Source organism: Falco rusticolus, chromosome 12 (genome assembly GCF_015220075.1).
Source record: "Falco rusticolus isolate bFalRus1 chromosome 12, bFalRus1.pri, whole genome shotgun sequence".
Classification (NCBI taxonomy): domain Eukaryota; kingdom Metazoa; phylum Chordata; class Aves; order Falconiformes; family Falconidae; genus Falco; species Falco rusticolus.
This window is the reverse complement of record NC_051198.1, coordinates 17,544,824-17,568,074: the sequence shown is the minus strand read 5'-3', so window position 1 is coordinate 17,568,074 and position 23,251 is coordinate 17,544,824. Positions and strand designations below refer to the sequence as shown.

The 23,251-nt window shown below is 39.1% G+C and overlaps 1 protein-coding gene across 4 annotated transcripts in view; it reads right to left on the bottom strand.

Moving 5' to 3' along the window:
* The window catches only part of SRBD1 (S1 RNA binding domain 1), a 128,440-nt gene extending 105,474 nt beyond the window's left edge, over positions 1–22,966 (bottom strand). The window contains exons 1-12 of one of the 4 annotated variants that reach the window (XM_037405632.1): positions 22,889–22,966; positions 21,486–21,624; positions 17,054–17,247; positions 15,652–15,734; positions 15,056–15,221; positions 13,730–14,089; positions 12,081–12,247; positions 10,625–10,742; positions 10,348–10,486; positions 7,422–7,518; positions 5,876–6,011; positions 1,644–1,747 (exon numbers count right to left, since the gene is read on the bottom strand). In XM_037405632.1, coding sequence (XP_037261529.1) covers positions 1,644–1,747; positions 5,876–6,011; positions 7,422–7,518; positions 10,348–10,486; positions 10,625–10,742; positions 12,081–12,247; positions 13,730–14,089; positions 15,056–15,221; positions 15,652–15,734 — 1,370 coding nt within the window. In that variant the 5' untranslated portion in view covers positions 17,054–17,247; positions 21,486–21,624; positions 22,889–22,966. Of the gene's footprint in view, positions 1–1,643; positions 1,748–5,875; positions 6,012–7,421; positions 7,519–10,347; positions 10,487–10,624; positions 10,743–12,080; positions 12,248–13,729; positions 14,090–15,055; positions 15,222–15,651; positions 15,735–17,053; positions 17,248–21,485; positions 21,625–22,831 lie in introns of all 4 variants that reach the window. The other 3 variants (XM_037405634.1, XM_037405633.1, XM_037405635.1) reach the window with 3 other exon arrangements.
* Between the last annotated feature and the right edge of the window lie 285 nt (positions 22,967–23,251).

Genomic DNA, 23,251 nt, shown 5'->3' with positions numbered 1-23,251 from the left:
ACCGTTGTCAACCTAATGAGGAAGATCAGAATCTGTTCTAGATGTCAATGCACAAATATCCACTAAAATAATTCCTTTGGAAGTTTTCTGATGGTGCAGAAGTTGTCCTTAAACAGTAAAAAGCCATAATCACATATAGCTTCATGAATGCTAAGCATTAATAAGTAGTTCCATTTCCAAGGTCAATATTCTTATCAACTCAGGATGACTCAGAAAAGTGTAATCAACCAAAAATATCTCAATTTACATCCCACTTTCATTTGTGTAGCAGTGACAAGCTGTTCCATTATCTGTGGCTCACAGTGCTTCCAAGTTCTGTCATAGATGCAGTAAAAGCAAGACTGACAGATATGTTCTGCCTACAGAATATACATCTTGCAGGGAGTTCAGAAATTCCATTGCAGGTATTAAAAATAGAATGATACTTAGGTGTGTTTATGAATCCTGATACTTCCCCCCCCCCCCCCCCCCCCCAAAAAAAAAAGTTACTATTAGTCCTAGATCATATTATGTTATGTTATCTGGCCAAGCAAGTATTTTAATTCTTTCAGAGGCTTCCATGTTGGAAGCAGAACCATTGGATTTCTACAGTGAAAAGGAACATTTTTACCAGATCCCTTTCTCGGACTTGATGTCAAAGAAAAATACACGTTAAAGCAGTATCACAGTATACAACTTTGTACACTAAGAAAAGTGCATCTTTTCCTATCTTTTTTCCTCCTTTTGGTTATTCAATTTTAATGCAAAGGTAGGAGTTTCTAAGACATCTCAGCACAATGCACCATGTCTCAAACTACTGAGAAAGACAAACCTATCTTTAATACATACAAGGAAGAAGCACAGTTTGAATCACAGTATTCTCCAACACAGGACATCAAGATACAGTTTCCAAGAAAGACTGACAGAGATATTGCACAAAACATATATTTAACCTAAACCTTTGCAAAAAAAACCTCAAAATTATGCAACACTGAACATCTCACTACAGGCTTAAAGAAAGCAACTTGTAAGAGCCAATCAGTAAGAAATAAAAGAATCACCCAAAATTTAGAGCCCAGTTTTATAACTAACTTACTCAGAGATCAAAATCCAAGAGTCAAGATACACTATCACAGATTGAAGACAGCTACATTTAAATTTGTCTATTAAACCCAATACTTTTTAAAACATGCAGTTCCTTGCATTTGTGAAACCCAAAGTTACGTACTGCACTGATCTAAAATCTGAGGTAGTCCTCTTTAATTGTTGTAATCAGGCATGTGAAGTTATTTTTAGAAGTTAGAAGTATATTCTATTGGATTCTACAAATTCCTTTCAGTAAAGACTACTGGATGTGATGCATATTGCAATTTGAAAATGCATTCATACTTCATCAGCCATCACATTTAAAAAAAAAAATTGATTGCTTTAAAAATGATGCCAGAACTCCCCAAATACAGCCAAAGGCACAACCTTTTTAGCATAATACTACAACAATTGGAAATACAGAATAAGAATTATCCACTTGCTAATTCCATTTAATCTAATAAGTATTCATTTAAATTGTTCTCTTAATGCAACAAGACATGTGAGGTACATTTTGGTATGCAGCTGTCTATAGAAAAAAAAAAGATATTTCTGAAAGAATATGTATCCATGCAGACCTTTCATTGACACACCACCAACAGAATTCATTCTTCACCCCGTCAGGAATGTTGACCTTCACTGTCAGGATCTTCAGATTTTCCCCTCGGTTAATGGCCAGAATCTGAGTGCAAACATAAATGGCAGAGACAGATGACACACAGAATATCCAAAAGATAAACTTATCAACATTTGTGTACGCACTTGCTTGACATTCTGTAGAAAATCATGATGGTGGTACAGTAAATCAGTTCACAAAGTACTAGCACATACAGATAAAATCCACAATTTAAACACAGATTAAATCGTGCCATGGCATAACAAATCATACATTTTTTCCTGGAGTCTGCAATCTGAAGATCCAGTTTATTTTAAACACACATAATACAAGTCAGCATAAAATTATTTGATGGAATAATCTTGTTTAATAACCCAAATTCAAACTCAAGAAATTAATTGAAAAGTGATTCCAAGCAGAATCAGAGATCAGAAAGGGAAAAAATTAGTCCTATGCTTTAGGCTTCATTTTTCTTCCCGAGATCAAGCCATATTTAAAATTAATTAGGAATCAGAACTTGTGACAAAAAGGTAATCAGTTAGTTTGAAAGAGAATGAATTTAGGGTTATTCATGCCTAACTCATAAATAGCTGAAAATATTGTATACACTCTTTACATTAATATTAACAATCCAGTCTTAAAACATATGCACATATTTCTGGCAAAGTCTTGTGTACACAACTGCATATTCACGATCTAAAGCTAAATCTGGCTGCACACATGCTATATGCGTACAGACTTCAATTTTCAATGGAAGTCTGCGGCTCTATATTCACAACCAGAATCACAGTGCAAGTGGTGGATTCTGGAGGATACCGGTGGGTATCTACTAGTCTAATCTCATTATGAAGACGTTGAATGTTCACCTGAAGTAGGCCTTAGAAGATTAGAGAAAACTCACTGGCCAATGGATTTTAGAAACAGAGTAACAGTTAGAAGCAGCTACAGATAAAAGCCATATTTTCAGATTTCATTTTCCCCTCCAAAATACTTCGAAGTAGAAAAAAAAAAAAAAACAAACCAAAAAAAAACCTGCTAGAAGTTGACATTCCTGTATGACTACACATGTTGCTGTATGTAGCAGGCCCTGAGCACTGTCACAACAGAGCATTCTGTGTCAATCATGAACTTTAATTCAATCACTAGCTAACTCAGACATGTCACATATGTTAAATACAATGGTTTAAAATGACTCCAGGACATAGTACCAATTTATATTCCTCAGCCTTACTGCTCCTGTGACATACCAGGCCTGACATATCATTGAACAACAAAGCTAATAATAAAGATTGCATGTGAAATATTATAGTATCTGGTACCTTGACTGCCAAAGCAAATGTTTTCATGTAGAGATTAGAAAGACACATTTTAACAAATCAAGTGCTTTCACATTTATTCTGATATTTTTTTAAAAAAGAGAGAAAGTTAAAATGTCAAGCTAAAATGAAATCAAGATTATGCTCACGACAGAGAATGTATCTGATAGAATTATAATGTCATCATTCAGCATGCTGTTAGCGGGGTCAATATTTGCATCATGTTTTGTTTCCTGGCACTCTTGTCTGCAGTATGTGTCAGTCACCTGAACTTAAACCAGCTGTACTGCAGTCGCTAATATTATTTACATTTTTATTCTTAAACAATCTGCCTATTCTGAGTGACGTGCATTCAGAGAAGAATTATCATCCAAGAAATGCTGAATTAAGAAAGTAATTAGCCCATTTCTCCCTCTAAAATAATAAAGGTAATTTTTTTTGTTGGTTGGTTTTTGTATTTTGGGGGTTTTTTTGTTTGTTTGGGTATTTTAAGGTGACAGGTTAAAATCTGGCTGTTCTAGAGAAAGAAATCTTTCAGTTCTGGAAAAAACACTCAACTGTTTCTATGTACAACTGGAACAGATCCAGGGGAAGCATTAATAAAAACAACATACATTTTTCAGAAAAAGCAAGAATAATTGATCTAGTCACAAGATTCATCAAACCTTAGTCTGTTTATCAGATAAATACAACATTCTTCATTTTGCACAACCCTCTTCTATGTTGCAGACAGACTCACAGAGTAAGTTCCATATATTTTGCCAAGGACTTTAATTTCCAGTTCCTTTTTAAGTATGAGATTCAAAATAGAGCACTTGCCTCAAACTTTATACTTTATTCATGGATTCTTTTCCTCCCACCAGTTTAGTCATCTCCAAATAGAGAAAAGCAACCCCAAGGAGTACACAAACACGGAACCATTTACGATTAGTCAAAAATTCAAATAAACTCTTGAAAGATTTTTTCCCTTGATTACAACAGTGCTGGTATAGCTACCCAACTACATCCTAAGAGAGTCCAGTCAGGTTCTCCTTGTTGCCAAAAGGAAGGAACTGTGTCTGAACCTCCCAACAGCAAAATGTTCCAGCTGGAAACACCCACAGGTATCTGACCGTGTCAAAACCTGGAGTCAGGCTTTTTAAACAAGGTTTCTTTCTCATTTCAGGTTCAGTATTTTAACTTTTTCAGTCACACAACCTGACTCCACGCCAGTCCCGATTATTTCATGGCATGTCTAAACACCCAAAGTAACAATGGCACAGAAAGTAAACCCCAGAACTACAGCATGTGCAACACCAGCTGCAGAACCAAGCTGCAGCTTAGTGCACACCATTTTAACTCATTGCAACACAGGCTGCAAGATATGCTCATAGCTACAAATGTTTTGGTCATAAAGATACAGTTTATTGTCTTACAGGTAACAGGGTAGTCTACTGCCCGTCCCCTTCACCTACATGTAATCTAGACCAGAGTTAGGGTTTTACACAGACCTTTAAGAATACTAGCACTTCCATAGTCAGACAATGACCCCTTTCAGTGCAGAATTTTAGGGAATCCTTTATTTGCAACTCTGCAGAGATTATTTAAAGCTGATCTCTATTTCTGCCTCTAGCTAAACACATTGAGAACACTTGTCTGTGTACAGTCACACAAGGAGTAGAGAAGGTGTTCAAAACAGTGAATTCTGCAAGTGTTCTTCAAACACAGCTATTTAACCTGCAGTCCTGAGGGATTAGTAAATGTTATAAATACCTCTGAGCTTCAGGCTTCCCTGTATCTTTTTTAGGTATAACCTGCTTCTAAAAATCCTGAGCCAAACCATAGAATTTCTTCACTTGAAGACACCCATACCTCTCCCAAAACACGTTCAAGAACACATTTTTAACCAGATTTTTGAATGCAGAAAATAAGTATTTCTCCAAAGTCTTAGGTGAAGGAGAAACTAAAGACTTTTAGGTATTAAAAAGGGTGGTTATAACCCAAGAAAACAAGAGAGAAAAAAATGGTAAATTGCATCAGTGGGCTAGTAAGGTCAGGTAATAAGGGAAATTAGAGGTTATGAGAAAGCCTTTTGGAAGTACAATACTAGGGTTTAAGCTTAAGAAAGAAATAGCAGGTAAAGAAAACTTTCTTTCCTTATTTAACCATCAAAACACAGAGGGGAGACAAAAATGCCATAGAGGTCTAGGCTTAGGATAACCAAAGACACTTCACAGCAGGTAATATTAATTACTTGCAAGACAACCCCCTTTTTGGGGTAGTGCATGGGATGTTCCCCTGAGCTGCTTTTGTAGGTCACCTTCAATTTCATTTTTCTGGATCCTTCCCTGATACTTCTCACCAGTTTCACCTGACAGGTTTGGTGTCAAATGGCTCAGTGCACTCTCAGTGCTGCAGCAAATATCCAAAAGAAACAAACAGTAAGTTTATCCAAGTTTGCTTCAAATACACTCCAACCAAATAGCTTCCACTAGTATGCAACCACTATCCCAGTCTCACCTCTAGAGACCATAAATTATCACTTAGCCTTTATCCCCCTCCCAGTAACACTTGCTATGCGCTTGTCACTAGGGGCAGGAAGGGAAGACATGACACATGCTGAAAATAAATCACACCAGTATTGAAATCTCAGATACATAAATCATATATATTTGTTTAATGAGAATTAAATAGACAATGGGCATACAAAATAAGCAGGCCTTTGCTCAGTTTCTTAATATGGAGATTAACAGTTTAGTCCTGCTTTTCAAGAATTTGAAAGCCTCTATTACCTTTAACTGAAAAGCAAAATCAAGTATCTTTAGAATCAGTTTTAAGCAACAAAATCCAAAAGCTATATTTAAAATCCTAAGAAAAAAATACAAATTTGTAGCTGTACCTGATGATGCTGAATGTTCTTTATATTACAAGAAAATTCATGGTACAGTTGGAATTTATCAATATCTTTTTCATTTCCACCTTTGGATGACATTTTTGCCAAGGCTGACTGGATACAAATGTACCTTTGCTGACATCTGGATAAAAGAAACAAATGTTAATAAGTATTTTAGCATAAAACTTCTACCAAGTCATTAGTGCTTTTATTAAATAAAAACGAAGTTTGGAGTCTGCTCAGTTACAACTTACACTAATTGCCTGCAAAACTGTATTACATATCTTAATGCTGAGACTGACATAACATATATTGATTGGAACATACCAAGAGAAGAAATTCAATCAGACCTCAGTAAAAGCTGCAGACGGCCCTTCTCCTGAAGGGAATGGATACTCAAAAGCCAGCATCTGCACTTGCTTGGTCAGTTATTTGTTCAACTTCACACAAAAAAAATTGGGAAGTTGCAAAAAAGTTATAGTAGTTATCCATTTTCAACAAATACAACATCTCTCTTGAATCTACCCAGCCTCAGAATTAATTTCTTGCTTTGCACACTTAACACCCATAAAAGTTTTCATTATTTTTAGGAGTCACAGGGTTCCCAAACAGAAAGCTTCCTGAACGCTCCTCATGATTATTATACATACAACATACCTTAGCACTGTGTATCCAATTAAGGAGCTTCTAGTGGTCAAAGGAATGAACGTGATAGTACATCCTTTACAAAACTACCCCTCCATTGAAATTATCACACCGCTGTGCTCTAGCCTTTTGATGAAGTTAGCCATTACTCATGATAAACAGCAAACAAGGGTCAATGAAACAGAACTGAGAAGATTCAAACTAACACCGCATGCTCCTAAGGCAGCACCTGTTCTTTGATAACCCTGTTCTCTGTCACAGATGGTACACAGCAGAGGAAAAAAAAACCCAAACTAACAAGCAACTATCACCCTGTCACACCAAGCCCCCAGACATGACAACCTTGAAGTCATGTAATATAAGAAAACTTAGATTCAGCTAATACAAAGGATCAGTAACTCCTTCTTTAAAAAGTTGTATTTGTTTGCCTTATTGACTACCAATGCTAAAATTAACCATTACTGCACGCTAACGAATTCGACTGGTGTCAAGTCATAAATATTGGAGCAATAGCTTAAGCAGATGCACCTCTGAAAACTTATAGCTTGAAGGAAGTGCAAGGAGAGAAAGCTTTCTCTTACACGTCACTAACTGCAAGGGCGATCAAGTCTATATGGAGCAGAGCCCCAGCGAATTTTTCAGTCTTTGGGAGTCAGTGTCATGCCATGGTCACAGCAGATCTCTCCTCCACTGATAACCAGAAAGGCAGAAAGACTAATGAGTGTACCTCCAACACAAGTGAAGGAATGGACCTAAATCAATTTCACAGTAACACTATTTTCATATCACTAAAAAGACAAAAAAAAAAAAAAAAAAAAAAAAAAAAAGGCAGTTACGTATCTGCACACTGGGAGACTGAATCTTACCATGCAACCAGGAAAGTTTAGGCAGTAAGAGTCAAACTTACAATTGCCTGATAAAATCCAGTGTAACTTTATCTTTAGCAAACATGTCAGCTAAAATATGCTGTACTCCGGCCTCTACTTCCTGGATAGTTGAAAGTCCTTAGAAGAAAAAACAGTTAACAATCGTAAAAAAACTAGCATGAAAAGTTACTTTACACACCTGCACATGCACTAAGAAAAGATATACAAGCTGAAAGAAAATTGATGCAAGATATCCAACTGATTTGTAGAAGTTTCAGTGAAGAACTCTAAATCATTCTAATTTTATTAACTAAGTTTCCTTTCTAAAACACCTGAAACAATTATATTTTTAATGAGCCTAAAGTGACCAATGCAGTATTGTAAGTCAAAATGACATTAAAATAAGAGAAACAATTTTTTTTTTACTTTGATGCTAACAGATCCTGACATTTAGGATGCAAACAAACTATTTACAATTGTAAAACTGACTATTCAAATATCATTTTTTGAGGTTGTAATAAAATGAGTAATTGCAGCAGAAGTCTACACATTTTGCTACCAATATGGAAACTGCCTAAAATCTTTGCAGGCAATCCTCTTTTCTCTGTGTAACAGGTTTTGTATTTCCACTGGTTTGTATCAGGAGTTTGCACAGTGACACTTCTGAGATCACAGTACCTTCATTCTCTCCCACGAAACACTGTTCAAACAATGAAATTATAAAATGTCTCCATAGACAAAGTATTCTAGACATCTGGTAACAGAATCATCCAGCTTTACAACACACAGAACCATCCTCACTTCAAAAGACTGGAAGAAATGGCACAGCATTCTCCTTCGAACAGTGGTTGAATTGGACCAGAATCATGGTAATGAAATTAAACGGACATCATGTATTTTACATCAATATATCTAACCCTGTTTCTAGCAATGGTCAGTAACAAATGTTTCAGAGCACAAAGCAAGAATCCTAGAGTTGGCAGATGCAGCATTAACTGTGTCCTTCAACACAGATTATTTTTCACTCCGTTGTCTGATGAACTACCATCTCAAAAGAGCTTTATTAACACCATTTTAAAAGAAATGCATAGCCCTAATAATAATAATATTTGTAATGAATCCAGAATCCTGCTTCTGGTTGGGCTATAGAGTTACACATCATATAAAAAAAAAATAATAACTTAGCCCATTTTTAAGAAGGGGAAGCTAAACTTTCCTGCCAGAAAGAAAAACAATGTGACGATAAAAAAAGTGTTATTACATGCCTGAATTGATCAGAAATGGAATTTGGATCCTTACACCTATGAGTTTGTGTTTCTTATGGTAAAAGTAATATTCATGCCAGAATACAAAGCTAAGGGACTTACAAGACATGTGTTATGCTGAATACGAATTAGGACACTCAAGTACCAGAAGTGTACATGGCAACACTATTTTAATTCTAGCAGAGAATTTCAATGAGACAAAATAGGCCAAAACCAGTCAGGATTAAAGAAATAATCCAACAGTTCCCATTCAATTAAGCATCACTCACATGGACATTTTACTGTGTCCATTACAAAAACACCATATGCTTGTTTAATTCGAGAATTATTTGACCATGCATACCTTCAAAAGGAAGAACAAAGTTTTATTTGCCTGCTTCCTTAACTTTGAAACATGAACTTCTGGTTTTATTTCAGTTCATTTTTAGTATAAGTTTAAAAACATTGAAAATTTAGAAGAATTGAATATTAAGATTTCATGAAAACATTCTGCACAGAAAATGCCTCATCCCTCTAAAAAAAATTCACTCTGATCTCAGGCTGTATATAGGTTGTCAAACGGGGTCCCAAGTTGATAAAAGTGACCCAGTTCATAGTTTCTGATGAGCCTTTCAAATACAAACCATTATATAAACTTAAGCAACATTATTTTTAGCACAAAATTGAAAATAGGTGTACTGATTTTCAAAACCTATGTTTATGCTGCAACAAGCAGCACTTCCTTCTGAATGCACCCAAAATAGTTTATTTGAACTTTCACTGTGAAGATTTTCTTTTGGCTCTTTAGACTCTGCCAGAATAGTCAGATATGTGGTTGCAATATACTCCTGTATGAAGTAATGGCATATGCTAACACACAGTAATTAAACAATCAGAATAGTTTGTAACTGATTATCAATGCCAAGTTAGGATCAATTTATAAACAATATTTAAATGAAATAAAAGAACAACTGAAGTGGGAAGAGTAAGAGTGAGCCTCACTAAGGAGGTTTGATACCTTTATGTTAGAATTCAAAAAGTAAATGTTGGGGCAGGGAAGAATAAAAGTATGTCTCTATTTTAACATCATACAGAAGGTTGCAGCAATCTTCATATTTTATTGTCAGAGGTTGCCCCCTACAGATTCACCCATAACTGCACTCACTAAGAAACACAGTTCTGTAGTCTCTATGTGACAATCATATTGTTAAAGTTCTGCTCAAGTTTCAGAGATTACATCTCCAATCCCTACTGTCATTCAGCAAGAAAAACTCAGCCAATCGCCAAGGTCAGGTTTTAGCAAGATATGCTTTGATGGGTGACATATACTTGAGTACAGAGTATGAGCATAATGAGCCTCATTATCAAAAACCAGCACTCAATCTTCAATAAACAGTTTAAGGAAGAGTAGAACCATGGAGAGGTCTCAAGTGCGCTGAGCAGTTCCCTCTCTCTTACCAGCAAATCCAGATGTCAACTATAACGACTCCAGATTTCTGTCCCTTGTATACCAGAATTATTACTATTTACAATACAAAAAGACAGGAAAGGTTGGAGAACCATGGCATTAAATGTAAACTCTTAACACATGTTGCTAAAAGAACTGCTGAATTTAAAACAGTTGCATAACTTTCAGCAACATCAGAACAAATAAGAGTAATTCCCCTTTCAAAATATTTTCAGACATTTAGGACATTACTGCTCATAGAAGCAAAGCACTTACCTTTGGTATTGGGTCTAATGTAAGAAAAGAGATTGAGTTCCATTGGATTCTGCAAGAGGGAGAGAGCAGCAGGTTCTAATCCCAGCTGCTTGGCCCTCTGGGCTTTGGTGCCTTTACTCCCAGTTTTATAAGGTGCAGACTTAAAACAAACAAAAACACCATTATTAAAAGGCAAGGAAGTACTTCAGTCATGCTATGTACTTTCCATTATGCACCATTTAGTTACTCAAGATTATGTTTAAGCTAAGGATGAGCTGAAAAAGACTAATGAACTGACCACATGATCCAATTCTTCCAAAGTTCTGCAATTTAATAGTGCTGTTAAAAGGCATCCGGATAACTTCCCTTCTTTCTTCAGCTTCTGTATCATTGTATGTGTCTTCTTCGCAACAGTACTAAAATGCAAGAGATTGGTATTAACAGTCACATTTCACAGTAGATTAAAAAGGCTATTGATTTTGAACTTGTTTATTAGACTGCTGAAGCTCTCTGAAACACCTGAAGATTGTATCTCCTGCTAATCCCCAACAAACCAAGTCTGATAATCCAAAAGAGTTTCTAACTATTACTCTCTTTCTCCCATTAGTTCAAAACTGCATCAAAATATCCTGTGGTAGCTTCAACAAAAATCTTCAAATACTGATACTCATTACTGCTATATACATTTTTACATTTGACCTGGAAGCCAAATAAAAAGCCCTTAAATTAAATCCATGCTTATGAGCACTTACAGCTGTAATTCTTATCAAGATAGTTCTGCAGCACCGGGTCTAGAGTAGTAGATTTTAAACTCTTAAACCTACAATATGATACCTGGGCAATGCAAGCAGCAGAGGTGTTTTGTTATGATTTAAATTCCTTGTTCAGACAAGAACTCTCTCAGGCCACTTCCCCTCTTTGGAAAGAATCTCTTGCTAGGGTATAGTGGGGAGTACAAGGAGGAAGACACCTTGTTGACAGAACAGCTAGCAAGTCTGCTCCCTTGCCATCTCAAGAACACAGCCATCCAAAAGAGGGGAGGAATGAGAGCAGTCTCATCTACTGCTGCAGTAGGCTTTACTGATCATTTCTTTGCTGCAGTGGCCTGGGATAGTTTAGCCTGCCCTCCTGGTACATTACAGCCTCAGGTAGTGCTCTTCGCTAGAGACTTTGCTGCTCTCCAAGTAAGAAGCCAAGGGATTCTTAGTGATCTTTTTTCTAAGGGTACATCTTACATTTAACCAGGCTATGTACCTCCAGAACCTATAAACTACTCTTTTGGTAAGAGTTAGTTTCTCTGCAGTTTTAGTAAACTAAAAGATGGGTCATTGTCACAGAAGACTCCCTTCTGAAAGGAACAGAAGGGTCAATATGGAAATGGCCTCAAGCTGCACCAGAGGAGGTTTAGATTGGATATTAGGAAAGATTTCTTCACTTAAAGCATTGGAACAGGCTGCCCAGGGATGCGGTTGAGTCACCATTCCTAGAAGTATTTAAAAGATGTGTAGATGTGGTGCTTAGGGACATGGTTTAGTGGTGGACTCGGCAGTGCTAGATGAACGTTTGGACTCTATGACCTCTAAGGTCCCTTCCAACCTAAATGTTTCTATGACAATTACCTCAGTTTTAAACTTTTTTTCTTTTGAAGTTCCTTTATAATTGTAGTGTGTACAAAGTACCAAAATAAGGGACACAAAAGCAGCAGCCAGTTGTTACTTATCTCCCCAGACACCTCCCTGTATTAACTTACTTACCGCAGCTCTTCCAGTGTTTGCTGCACTTCTCGCAAGGCATCGGCCTCCAGATTATTGATGAGCTCCTTCCGATACCGAGCAATAAAAGGAATTGTATTTTCTTCTTGAAAAAGGCGAATTAAGTTTGCACATACCCATGGTTCAACATTTGTTATTTCTGACAAGACCTGTCAAAAGAAGAAACAAACAACAAAACTAAAGCAATAAAACCCACCATTTAAGACATTTAAGAAACATGATAGATTGCTTTAAACAGCCCCTCATTCAACATTCGAAACCACTCCTAGAATATTATGCTGGCCAGCAGGGACTACTGTCCTCCCTAAAACATGATGCCAGGTTTCCCATGCATCCAGCCACCACACTCAGTACTTCAGAAAGACATATAGCAACCAATGTTTCCAGAAACTTGAAACTACAGAAAAACAATGCAGAAAGAAGTGCCTCTTGGGAACAGAAAAAACAATAAAAAATATACCAGAAAGAAACAAAATACACAACAACTCAGAATTATTTTTTTTTTTTAACAAACAGTGACATATCTCATGGTTAAACAAAACCAAAAAACACAAATCCAGAGGCGATCCAAATCCAACTCAACCAGTTTTTGGAAACTAGCATGATACTACTAAAGGTTTCAAGATGAACCAAGCCTCACAAAGTTAAACATGATTTTGTACAAATTGGGCTTTAGTTATAGTGTATCAATATGGAATGGAGAACAAACTACAAGTACCTTAGCTTAGTAACACTGCAACTATCACTGTTTGTTTGTACGTTGCTACAGTTACTTGCATAGATGGCTGATATAAAAGCCTTTCAAAAGTTTTATTCTGAAGCCTAAAAATATAACAACTCCTGCACAATCATATTCACTGCTTTTACAGCAGCAATATATAAAGATCAAATTCTCCATCCCCATTTCCAGGAATATTTTTGAAGACTCAAAAACAAAATATTACACCTTTCAATATAAGTACCAGGCAGTACTAAGGATAATGACTAGAATGTGTCCAATCTATTCTCATTCTGCTCATACTAGTCTTCCACAATCACACCCAGTCTCCAGAACAGGAGCTGTCCCAAAACTGTCTTCTTCACTGCAACAGCTTCAAAGTTAACATCCTACAACAACAAAGATGATACTTCCCTTGATGTCACTGTTATTCAATAAGCAATCTCCTCCTTGATAAAACTGTAAATTGATATACACTCTCAAATGAGTCTCTACAATGAAATGATCCACACTAACTATCTCTTAAATTCTGAAACTGTGCACAGGCATCCCAAATCTTTCAGCATCCCTTCCTGCAGAAGTTTCAGTTGAGCCTATCCACGGAAAAACCACGCGTGCTGGTAGAGGAGAAGTGTGTAAACTGTTACATGCAAGATTTATATACTAAGGACTATCAAAATCACAGATATTAGAATAATGTTCAAATTTTAAGTTTTAACAGTTACTAACCAATAATAATATTTATGCATGCATTATGACAATTTAAGCAGGGTTTAAATGACTACTAACAAGACAATGCCTTTGACACTCCAACTGATGCCAAGAGGACTGAAATTGTATGTTAAGATTCTAAGTGCTAATTATGCAGGAAATTGTTTTGTTGATACCTCAAGAAAAGGAAAAGGTCTCATACCTGTACAATATCCCAGTTCATTTCAAATTCTTCTTTTACTTTGTTGCCTCCTAGATTTTTAACTGGCCTTCCTTCAGGACATGTAGTTGACTTAATCTTTTTAAAAGGTGGTTCATCAAATGCCAAATCCTCAGATTTCTCGTGTTTCACTTGATTTCCCACTATAGGAACACTTGTTGAGGGTTTTTCATCACTTTCTAAACTCTTTACATTCTTCCCTTGGAATGAATTTATTTCCGTTTTTTTAGGCACTACTGGCTTTTGATGTAAAGTTTCTGGTTTAGTGCCTACATCTTCTTCCTTCGGTTTTAAAAGTTGTATTCTATTATCTTCTGCAGGAGCAACAGGCAAAGATACATCCTGCCAAAAAAGGCATTGAAAGAGTATTAAGCGTTGACTGTTACAAACTGGTTCAACATTTCAATTAACACCTAGGAAGACTTGATACCAGACATCATTTTCCCAAGTGACATCTCTGTCTGGCAGCAAAATGCCAAGCCAGACATTGAGTAATGTGAAGTGTATTTTGCATGGAAGAAAAGATACAAACATACGCAGCAGAACTGCTATTTAAAAGAGCAAATAAAATTAGCCTGGAAAGACTTTATTTGGGCTCTCCTTCAGAAGAGACTGACCTACAGCCCTTGCCTCCACTCATCTCAACAAATCGGGGAACAGCAGAGCAGGAAAGCACTCTTCTAATCAGGTGTTAGGTGCAGCACGGGAACTGGAACTGAGATTTGGTCTGCCAAGATCTAGTTTAATCTTGGACAAGCCACACCATCTTTCCTGAATTTCGCCAGAGAACATCATCTTCACAAGCCAGAAGGACTGGCTTCTGTCATGACCTGACCATCTTTGACAGAAGTGTGCCTGACAGAAGTGCATCTTATATCCATCATAATAAAACTACAATCCTTACTGAGTCAAACAGCCATGCAAGGAAACATAAGTGCAGGCCTTCTTTTTGTTGTGGTTCCCAGCTGGTGAAAAGGTAGAAGACATCAAAGGTACAACACAGAAACCAGCGATATTAGTGTTTAGTTTTCATTATACAAAGAAGAACAGATGTATTTATTTTCATTTTAAAAGAGATCTCCAGGGAAAACCATGTCCCATTATCATTGGTCAAAATTTTAAAGGAAGGCACTTAGATCTGGGACACTTAAATATATAAGAAAGCCACATTTATCAAACATACTGAATATTCACAGTAACAGTAGAATCATATGAGCTGATCAGACTCAGGCAGCCAAGTGAACCGGAATTGGGAAAACTCTGCTCATGTTACTTGCCAACCACAGTCTCCTGCTTACAGGTACTCACCATTTCCTCTTTTATTGCTACCTTCTTGACTTTCTTCCTGGCTACAGCTGACCGTGGAGCAGCAGCTTTTTTAGGTTTTGCCTCATTTTTCTTTGGCAATCTAGGTCTCTTGGCAATTTTGCTTTTTGGCTCCCATGCCTCCTCTTCCTCCTCTGATTCAGAGCTCCTGAAAAACAAAGGAGAGAACAATATTGATTATGAGAATAATAATAAAAAAAAATACATAAGCAAGCCAGTCTGAGTGTTTTCTGACATGAAAGGAAGTGAACAGGAAAAATTAGCAGAAAGGTAGGCAGTCTCAAACACAGGTCTTTCACGCTATTGCAGAGTGAATGGCTGGAACAATTTACCAAGCCTTCCTGAACCTGGTCAAGGGGATGTGTACACACCTGATTCTGTTTCAACACAAGGCAATTCAGTTTCACCCTATCTTCACTGTGATCATGAAACAGCACAAGTAATTTGTGTTTTATGTTGAAGTTTTGTGCATTTAAGCTTTTTAATCAACCTCTCAGAAACTGAGTGCTGCTCTTACGCAATCTCTCATGCTTATCATAAACCTTAAAAAAATCCTAAGGAAACAAAAAAAACCTTACGAATCAAGAAATGAAGGTAGTTCATTGTCTTCTGATGTAAGGACTTTGGCTTCAGATTTCACCCTCCTCGGCAGAGAAGACATCTGAAACAGAGGCAAGAAGAGAGAAATAGAACATTTGGTTGAAGTTGTATTCTCTTATTCAGCCCTTTAACTTACTGCCAAGTATGTCCTCAAAATGTCTTCACCCATCACAAAATCCTCCTCTAGAGCAAGTTTGGATTTCTTAGTATCCAGAGAATTTAGGCCACAGCAGCACACATTCAACGATCTTTTCAACTGAGCAAACAGACCATCCAGCGCTACAGCCTCTGAAATTATTTTCCTCTTCAAATGGAGGTAATTATTTGGCCTGCATGTAAAGCTATCCTAGCAAAAGGAGTTCTGGTTCTCAGCCATATTATTGGGTGTCACTTATATACTATGCCAGTCTTTCCTCCATCTATCTAAGAAGCACAGAAAATAAAAATAAAATGTAGTAAAGTGAGCTCATATATGGTTTGATACAAACAGGACTCTAAGAAGATTGTCCATTTTGATCTGGAATTTCACCTTTAAAGACTCTCTGTTGTTCGTATGTGTAATAAAACAATGATTTTGAAAGAGCTGCTCATTAGCATATAGAAAGTATATAAAACAATTATCAAGAGTAAAAAGGGAAGGCATAGACTTTCTCTTGACCCAAGATTCACACCTACAATAGCCGTATTTCAGTTAACCAAGTATAGACTTTTTGGTAATAGCTGAGCCCATGAATTTCAATAATCACATTTGACAGTTTTAGAGAATTTTCGGTACCCTCGAAATTCTACCTGCCAGAAAATTAAAATTAAAAAAACCCCAAAAAACCAAAAACACCATAAAGCATTTCTGTAACTATAATACTCTTAAACACATTTTACCTTTATCTGGTAGAATTTCATCATTCTTCACATTATATTCTCTAACTTTTTGCACTTTGACCTTTGACCCATGCTTACTACTGCAATGCAAGCCTTATAGTCCCATGTTTGCACATACAGACTGGATAAGCATTTTGCAGAGTCCTATTCAACTCAAGGGTGAAATACTCTTTAATCCAGCTTCATTCTGGCCTCTGTTCAGGCACTAGAAGCATAACTATTGTTATAAATGGCTTTCAGCAAGTTTTCCTTGTAAAGCAGCACCAGAATTTCAGCGACAATTTTCAGCACCGCAGCAGGAGGACTGTTGAGGCCCACATTACATAGCACTAGCTGTTAGCTAGCTTGCCAAACACCACCTTGTAGCGACCATCACAGTCAGTAACAGGTCAGCATTTCTGTGCTGTTCCACTAGCTGAAATCCCATTCTGTGACTGGTTAGAATACGCATCTACCACGGGAAAACAGAAATCTCCACACAAACAAAAAAAAATTACTCACCTTATTAGCTTCCCAGGTGACTTTTTACTGTCAGTTCTGAGACACCTGCAACTTCACCCAGCCACTCTGCTTCTCTGTTTTCCTTCGCTTTTTACACCTGAACAGTCATTATCGTAGTCCTGAATTAATTATTTATTTCTTCCTATTACCTCAGAGGCAGAAAATAATGTTTCCATTTTATATTGTGCTTCAACCTGTGAATGGGAGAAACAAGAAACATTATTAACGTTTCCAAAACCAAGAGTTCCAGAGCTGGGTAACATCTGAGCCAGATGGATCTCTGATCCCTTTTTTTCAGGCAATGGGACACTTTTCACATGGTTGGGTCCCACAGTTCTCTGTCTTCAAACAAGGTTTTCATCTCACAATATCATTATCTGCCACACTTCTCCAGCTAGTTCAGCTAGCTGAGTATTTTTCAGTATTCCAGGCAATTTTGGAAACCGATGATCAGTTTTTTAAACACTAACCAGCTTCTTCATAGTTACCCACTGAATCATAGCAAAGAAGAAGGAAAAAGCCAACATGCATGTTCTCTCACCAGAGGTCTGTATTGCCTCTATGTAACACCACCCTGTAAACTTCCCTGCCAGTTCTGAACACTCAGTATATCACCACAATAGTTTTGGGGCTTACTCAAAAGCCCAGGTAAAAAGAAAGCCTCACCTGGAAGGTCTTTTTTCTGCTAACTTTTCCCTCTCACCTCAAGCAGTCAAGGTCAGGGTCCCAAAATATCTCAACATTTGTATTGTTAGATTAAGTAAGATTACAGCAACAGTAAAGTTAATTGTACTTCCTGCCATCCAACACTGGTGGCTGATTTAACTCTTTATATCAGCATAAGAACAGGAAACGAGCTCCTTGGTTTATGACACCAGGCGTTTTCCATATTCTTCATGAACAGATTGGTTTTCGCTCCTACATCCTTAAATCGGAGTCTAGTTTTCTTCATACAGTGCACTGAGTGAAGCAGAACTACCATACCAGCAGAAGAAAGCAGCAAATAGACTAGTAAGTGACATGCTATAATACTAAGTCTTTCTGGGACACTTCAATGTTTGTTTGTTTTTTTCTTTTGATTGCTCGGATTTTCGACTTCAAAAAATCATTAGATCATCTTTTGAGTGTTTGTTGTCCTTCAGAAAGCTCAAAAAACATCAAACGTGTTTGATCCAAAAGATCAAAGTAGTTAAGACCAGCACAGAATCTGTCCTTTGTCCCACTCATCAATATTGTGTCAGTTCTGACAAGCACATAGTAAGTCGGGACTGTCCTCAGATATATAAACTCCAGCTTTAATTATTTTATTAACCTAAATTTTCTTGAGAAGAGTGGTAACTTAGTTCCTAAAGGCTTTTGTACCTGCACTTAAATTTAATTTGAACTAAGATGAGATGTGAATTTAAAGCATAAAACTTATCTGAGAATAACACTGCATGAACAGACAAGCCATGGTCAGAAGCCAAAATGGAGTTCTACAGCTCAAAATGAAAGCCCAATACCAAAAAGCATCTGTGAGACTGACATCAAACATGGGGTATCGCAAAGGGGAAAAAAAAAAAAAAAAAAAGTCATGATATTTGACTGTAAGGTGGGGCGAAGTTATAACCACCTCCCCTTCTAATAATGCATACAACAAACCGTATTTCATATTTGTAGAACAAGAACCTTACACTTGCCATGTATATTCTTTTTGTTTACAAGGAATCATTTTTTTATTTGAATTCACAAAAGTACTTCTGATTTGAATCCAAATTACTAGACAGCTGTCTGTGAAATTTTCCTCCTAAGCTGCCTGCGCTAGGGTGTGCTAACACCTACAGTTAATGACTAAGAAAAACAGTTCTGTGATTCACTGCAGAGGGGGAGGCAGGGAAGAGGAGGAAAAAGCAACAAGTCTAAATGCCACTGATGATGATGAATAACTATTACAGGTTTTTTTTAAAAAAAAATAAAAAAAAAATAAAAAAATCTTAGAGATAGTCCCCAAAGGCAGGCAGGAAGACCCAAGAAACAGGCTGTAGAAAAAGCCAACTACAAAGGTGAAAAATTAAGAGTAACCAGTTTATACCGGAGTCAGGTCAGAGCAAACATTTCTCCTTTCCTGCATCTGTATTCACTATTGCTGTATGTTATTGCAGGCATTCACACTGCTCAGCATCTCCTGTACTTAGCACCTGAAGGAAGTAAACGTGCAGTATCCAGTGACGTGCACAAGTTACCCAGGCACCCTGTGCAGGATTTCACTGGACTATCGACTGGCATACTGAACTCCTGCAAGCTCTGTTCTATCAGCTCTCCTCAAATCCAAGGCTAGCAAACTTCCATGTAACATATGCTAACACATTTTTTCCTTATTTTATGTACATTGTCGGAAATTTTGCCTTAATTTTTAAAAATGTTGTTCTTTGAGAAAAAGAATTCTTAACAATCGTCTCACCAACAGTATTTTACTTCCATGCCAGGCAACACTAGCTAGGCCCTGGAAACTTTGGCCTTGCCCACATACTTAAGCTCCCAACTCCTGTTTCATTTCAGATCTGTCCACATACGATCTTTTGCTCCTGTGTGAAAGGCTGAAACCTGAATACTGAATCTTCACACTAGACCCTTGATCTTCTATTCAAGGGAATCAAAACTCTTCTGCTTGTCCATCTCCCAAATGACAGCAGGCAGCATGAAACATCATTGCTTGGAACACCCAAATTCTCTTTGCTTCACACACTCAATAATCACTAAATTTGCTTCTCCACAAAACCCAAAACAGTTATAGCGTATTCTTCAAAAGTACTTCTCACTTAAAAATGAAGGAGGACTTTGCAGAGCTATTATACAGTCCAGTGAAGAAGAGCTGAAACCATTTAAATTACTGCTATTGCATAAAAATGTATCTCCCAGGTCTACTCTTCAAACAGTTTGGCATCAGTTTTGTTGCCAGTTCTTTTGTTCCCACCACTTCTATTCTCTGCATTCAATGCAGAGCTCCGCAACACGCTAGACCTATCCTGATGGCTGTCTTCTCCCTGCCTCTCAGCAACTCATTAAAATAAGGCTACTGTAGTTTGGTGTTGGGCCACACCAAGAACAAAGAAGAGTGACAGGGTAGCTCTTGTTATACTTCACTGTACAGAATCCCGATATGGGTATGCATAAACCAGACATTCCTCTGGTCTCTCTCCCCAAGTAGGAGTTCTAGGCTGCATGTAGAACAGAAGTAGGTTGAGGCTTTAAAGGCCTTATTACGTTAAGGAGCAATCCAAGTCTCATTTAGAGAATGAAACCATCTTCAACCTCCCTATTCGTGCAAAGGTACCACCCATTAAAGGTAAATTTTGTATGTGAATCCAGGTGGCATAAGCAACTGTTTGCAGAAATAAAAGTAACTAGATGAAAAAACACTATTCCCTCCCCTTTCTCCCAAAACATCAAAAAATCCCTGCACTAGCGCAAGACTATGTTTTGTAGCTCCATGATTTGAGCAACAATTTTCTAAGTCAGAAATTGCTCCAGTAATCTTAATAGACTTTGACATCTTCTACAGGGCACTTAAGAAAAAAATTGCATTGAACATTTGAAAGTTACAGAAAAGATCATACTTCCACAGTATAATCAAAGGAATATCATTATGGCAAATTTAAAACTCATAACCTTACTACACTAGGTCACATAAATCCCTCATGACTACAGAAATACAAAACTGAGTATCAACAAAGTCTACTGCACCTTACAACTCAATCAAATAGATTTCTTTTACCTGAAGGTACAGGATTTGAAAAAAACCCAAACATCAAAACACCACAACACAGAACCAATGAAACACACCACTACCACACATATACTTGGAAATTAATTTAATTTCAGTAACTGCAAAAAATCCCTTCCCAGCAGAAAAGGACACAGAAACTTCTAAAGCTCTTTTGCAATTGAAGTAATGTGTTCCTTCCAAGAAGGAAATTGTCTATCCAGGAAGATATTCAAACTTTGCTCTGCAGCCTTTGCTTCACTAGCATGAATAAAATAGCAAGGATAATAGAATTTTGCATTTTAGTTTCTTCTTAAATCAAATAGTACTAGCCAAACGACAGTTTGTAACACCATCAAGCATCTGGGGCATGACATAGAAAGCACTACGAATCCCACATGACAAGTAAATTTCAGACCATTATCAGTAGCAGCAGAATGGCCCACTTCAGTATTTACACATAAGCTCTAAACAGTTGATTTTGCTTGTCATTTTAAGACACCTCCATCGTATGCCAGAGTAACATCCTAAGAAGAAATCAAAGTGTGAGCGTATTGTCAACAGCAAAGGTGAAACAAAATGCCAGACAGATCAACGGTGGAGACTTGTATGGAAATTGTTCTATCAGTCCAGAAGCTTTTTATCACCTATAACAACCAAGCTGTACTTCAAAATCTAAATCCAACTTACTGTAATCCTCTCGAGGTTAAAACCTTGTAGAACTCAGAGCAGCTGGTGCAGTAGATTCCCAAGGACTTTTCCCACACAAAGCCAGTCAGGCCTGCCTGGACAAAGGAGTTGCAAACACAGCAGAAGACTCCAGTGCTAACTGGAAAATTACAGCCAGAAAGAAAGGGAGAGACACACAGGGTACACACATACAGCAAAACAGCCCCCAGTGTTAATTGAAAAGGTGTAAGTCTGGTAGGAGTACCACTTACTGCTACTACTTACAGAAGTACCACCAAAACTGCAAACCACAAAGCCTGTACCCTTACAAAGCACACTCTCCTCCAAGCCTGTTCCTGTAACTTATAGTGGTCCCACTGGGGAAAAGGAACAGCCTGCATTATGCAGCAGCCTGTTGCATATGAACCAGAATGAGGTTTGTGCAGGAAGGGGGATGGGACAAACACTTCCCATGCATTTTTTTTAATCCATTTACCTCAAACCACCTATGAAAATAGACAACTTTATCTGAAGTCAGAGGGATACTGCTTCACATTCAGTAACAGGCTGCTGCACCATGTGCAGCTACTCCAACCCACCAACCTAGTCATACAGTTAACACTCCCGTGCAGCTTAATTCAATGGGATATATTCGCCCCTGAAGGATGCGGAAGGTGCACATCTGTTCCACATGGCGACATGGGGGTTATCACACCTTTAACACACGTTTTGGAATCTTGCAGTCACAAGGGGGGTTGAGAGTAAAGTGCTGCTTGTGTTTCGGTGACTCACTACCCTCCAAATCGTTGCTTTTTGGCCCAGCAACGTGACTGAGCTTAAGATACGCTTTACTATTCTCCCGCAGGCGACACCCTGCTCTCCTCAGACCCGCTGGCAGCGCTCGGGAGGAAGGACCAACAGGTAAATTTCACCCTCCTCGCCTGGAAGGGCGTCAGTTTCCAGGCAGAGCCACGGGGCAGGTCACCTCACCGCGCCCCGCTGCCCCCACGGCAGGCGGCGGGCAGGGAGCATCCCGGCGGAGGCCGGCAGCCCCGCACCCCCCGCCCCAGCGCCAGCCCCGGGGGCCCCCCCGGTCCCCACGGCGCTGCCGCCCGCGTCCCCGGTCCCGCTGACCCGCCCCCGCCGCTCCCGCACAGCGGGGCCCCGGGCACCGTGCCAGGGGAGACCCGAGCAACCCTTCGCCCCCGGGCCGGGGGCGGGCAGGGCGCAGACACGGTGGCCCGGGAACAAGATGGGTCGTTTCTACCCGAGCAACCGAGACAACAGGAGACCCCCTCGCTGCCGGCGCGGCGCGGCCCGGCACAGAGGACGCCGGGGCGAGCGCAGCCCCGCAGGTCGCTGCTCACCCTGCCTCACCCTCGGCCCGGGCCCGGCGAGGGGCGGGAGGCTCCCCCAGACGTTACCCCCTGCTGCCGGCTGCCGCGTTTGAAAGGGCCGCCAGGGCAACCATGGCGGAGTCGCCCTCCCGACGCGCCGCGGGGAGGAGCAGGAAGCGGCAGCCCCGCCGCGCCGCAGGAAGCGGGCACCGACAGGGGGCGGGGGCGGCCGCGCCCGCTCCCACGGACCCGGCCGGACCCGCCCCGTCCCCACCGCCCCGCGGCGCCCGCCAGAAGCGGAGGGGCTGCCGGGCGGCGGGGTCGGGGGGTTCCTGGGCTGGCCGTGCTTACCGTGCAGCCCCGCTGCCCTCCCGCTGCCGGCGGGATACGGCCGGGCGGCGCCGCCAGGTGGCGCTGGAGCGGCGGCCGCGGCGTGAGTGTGGCGCGGGC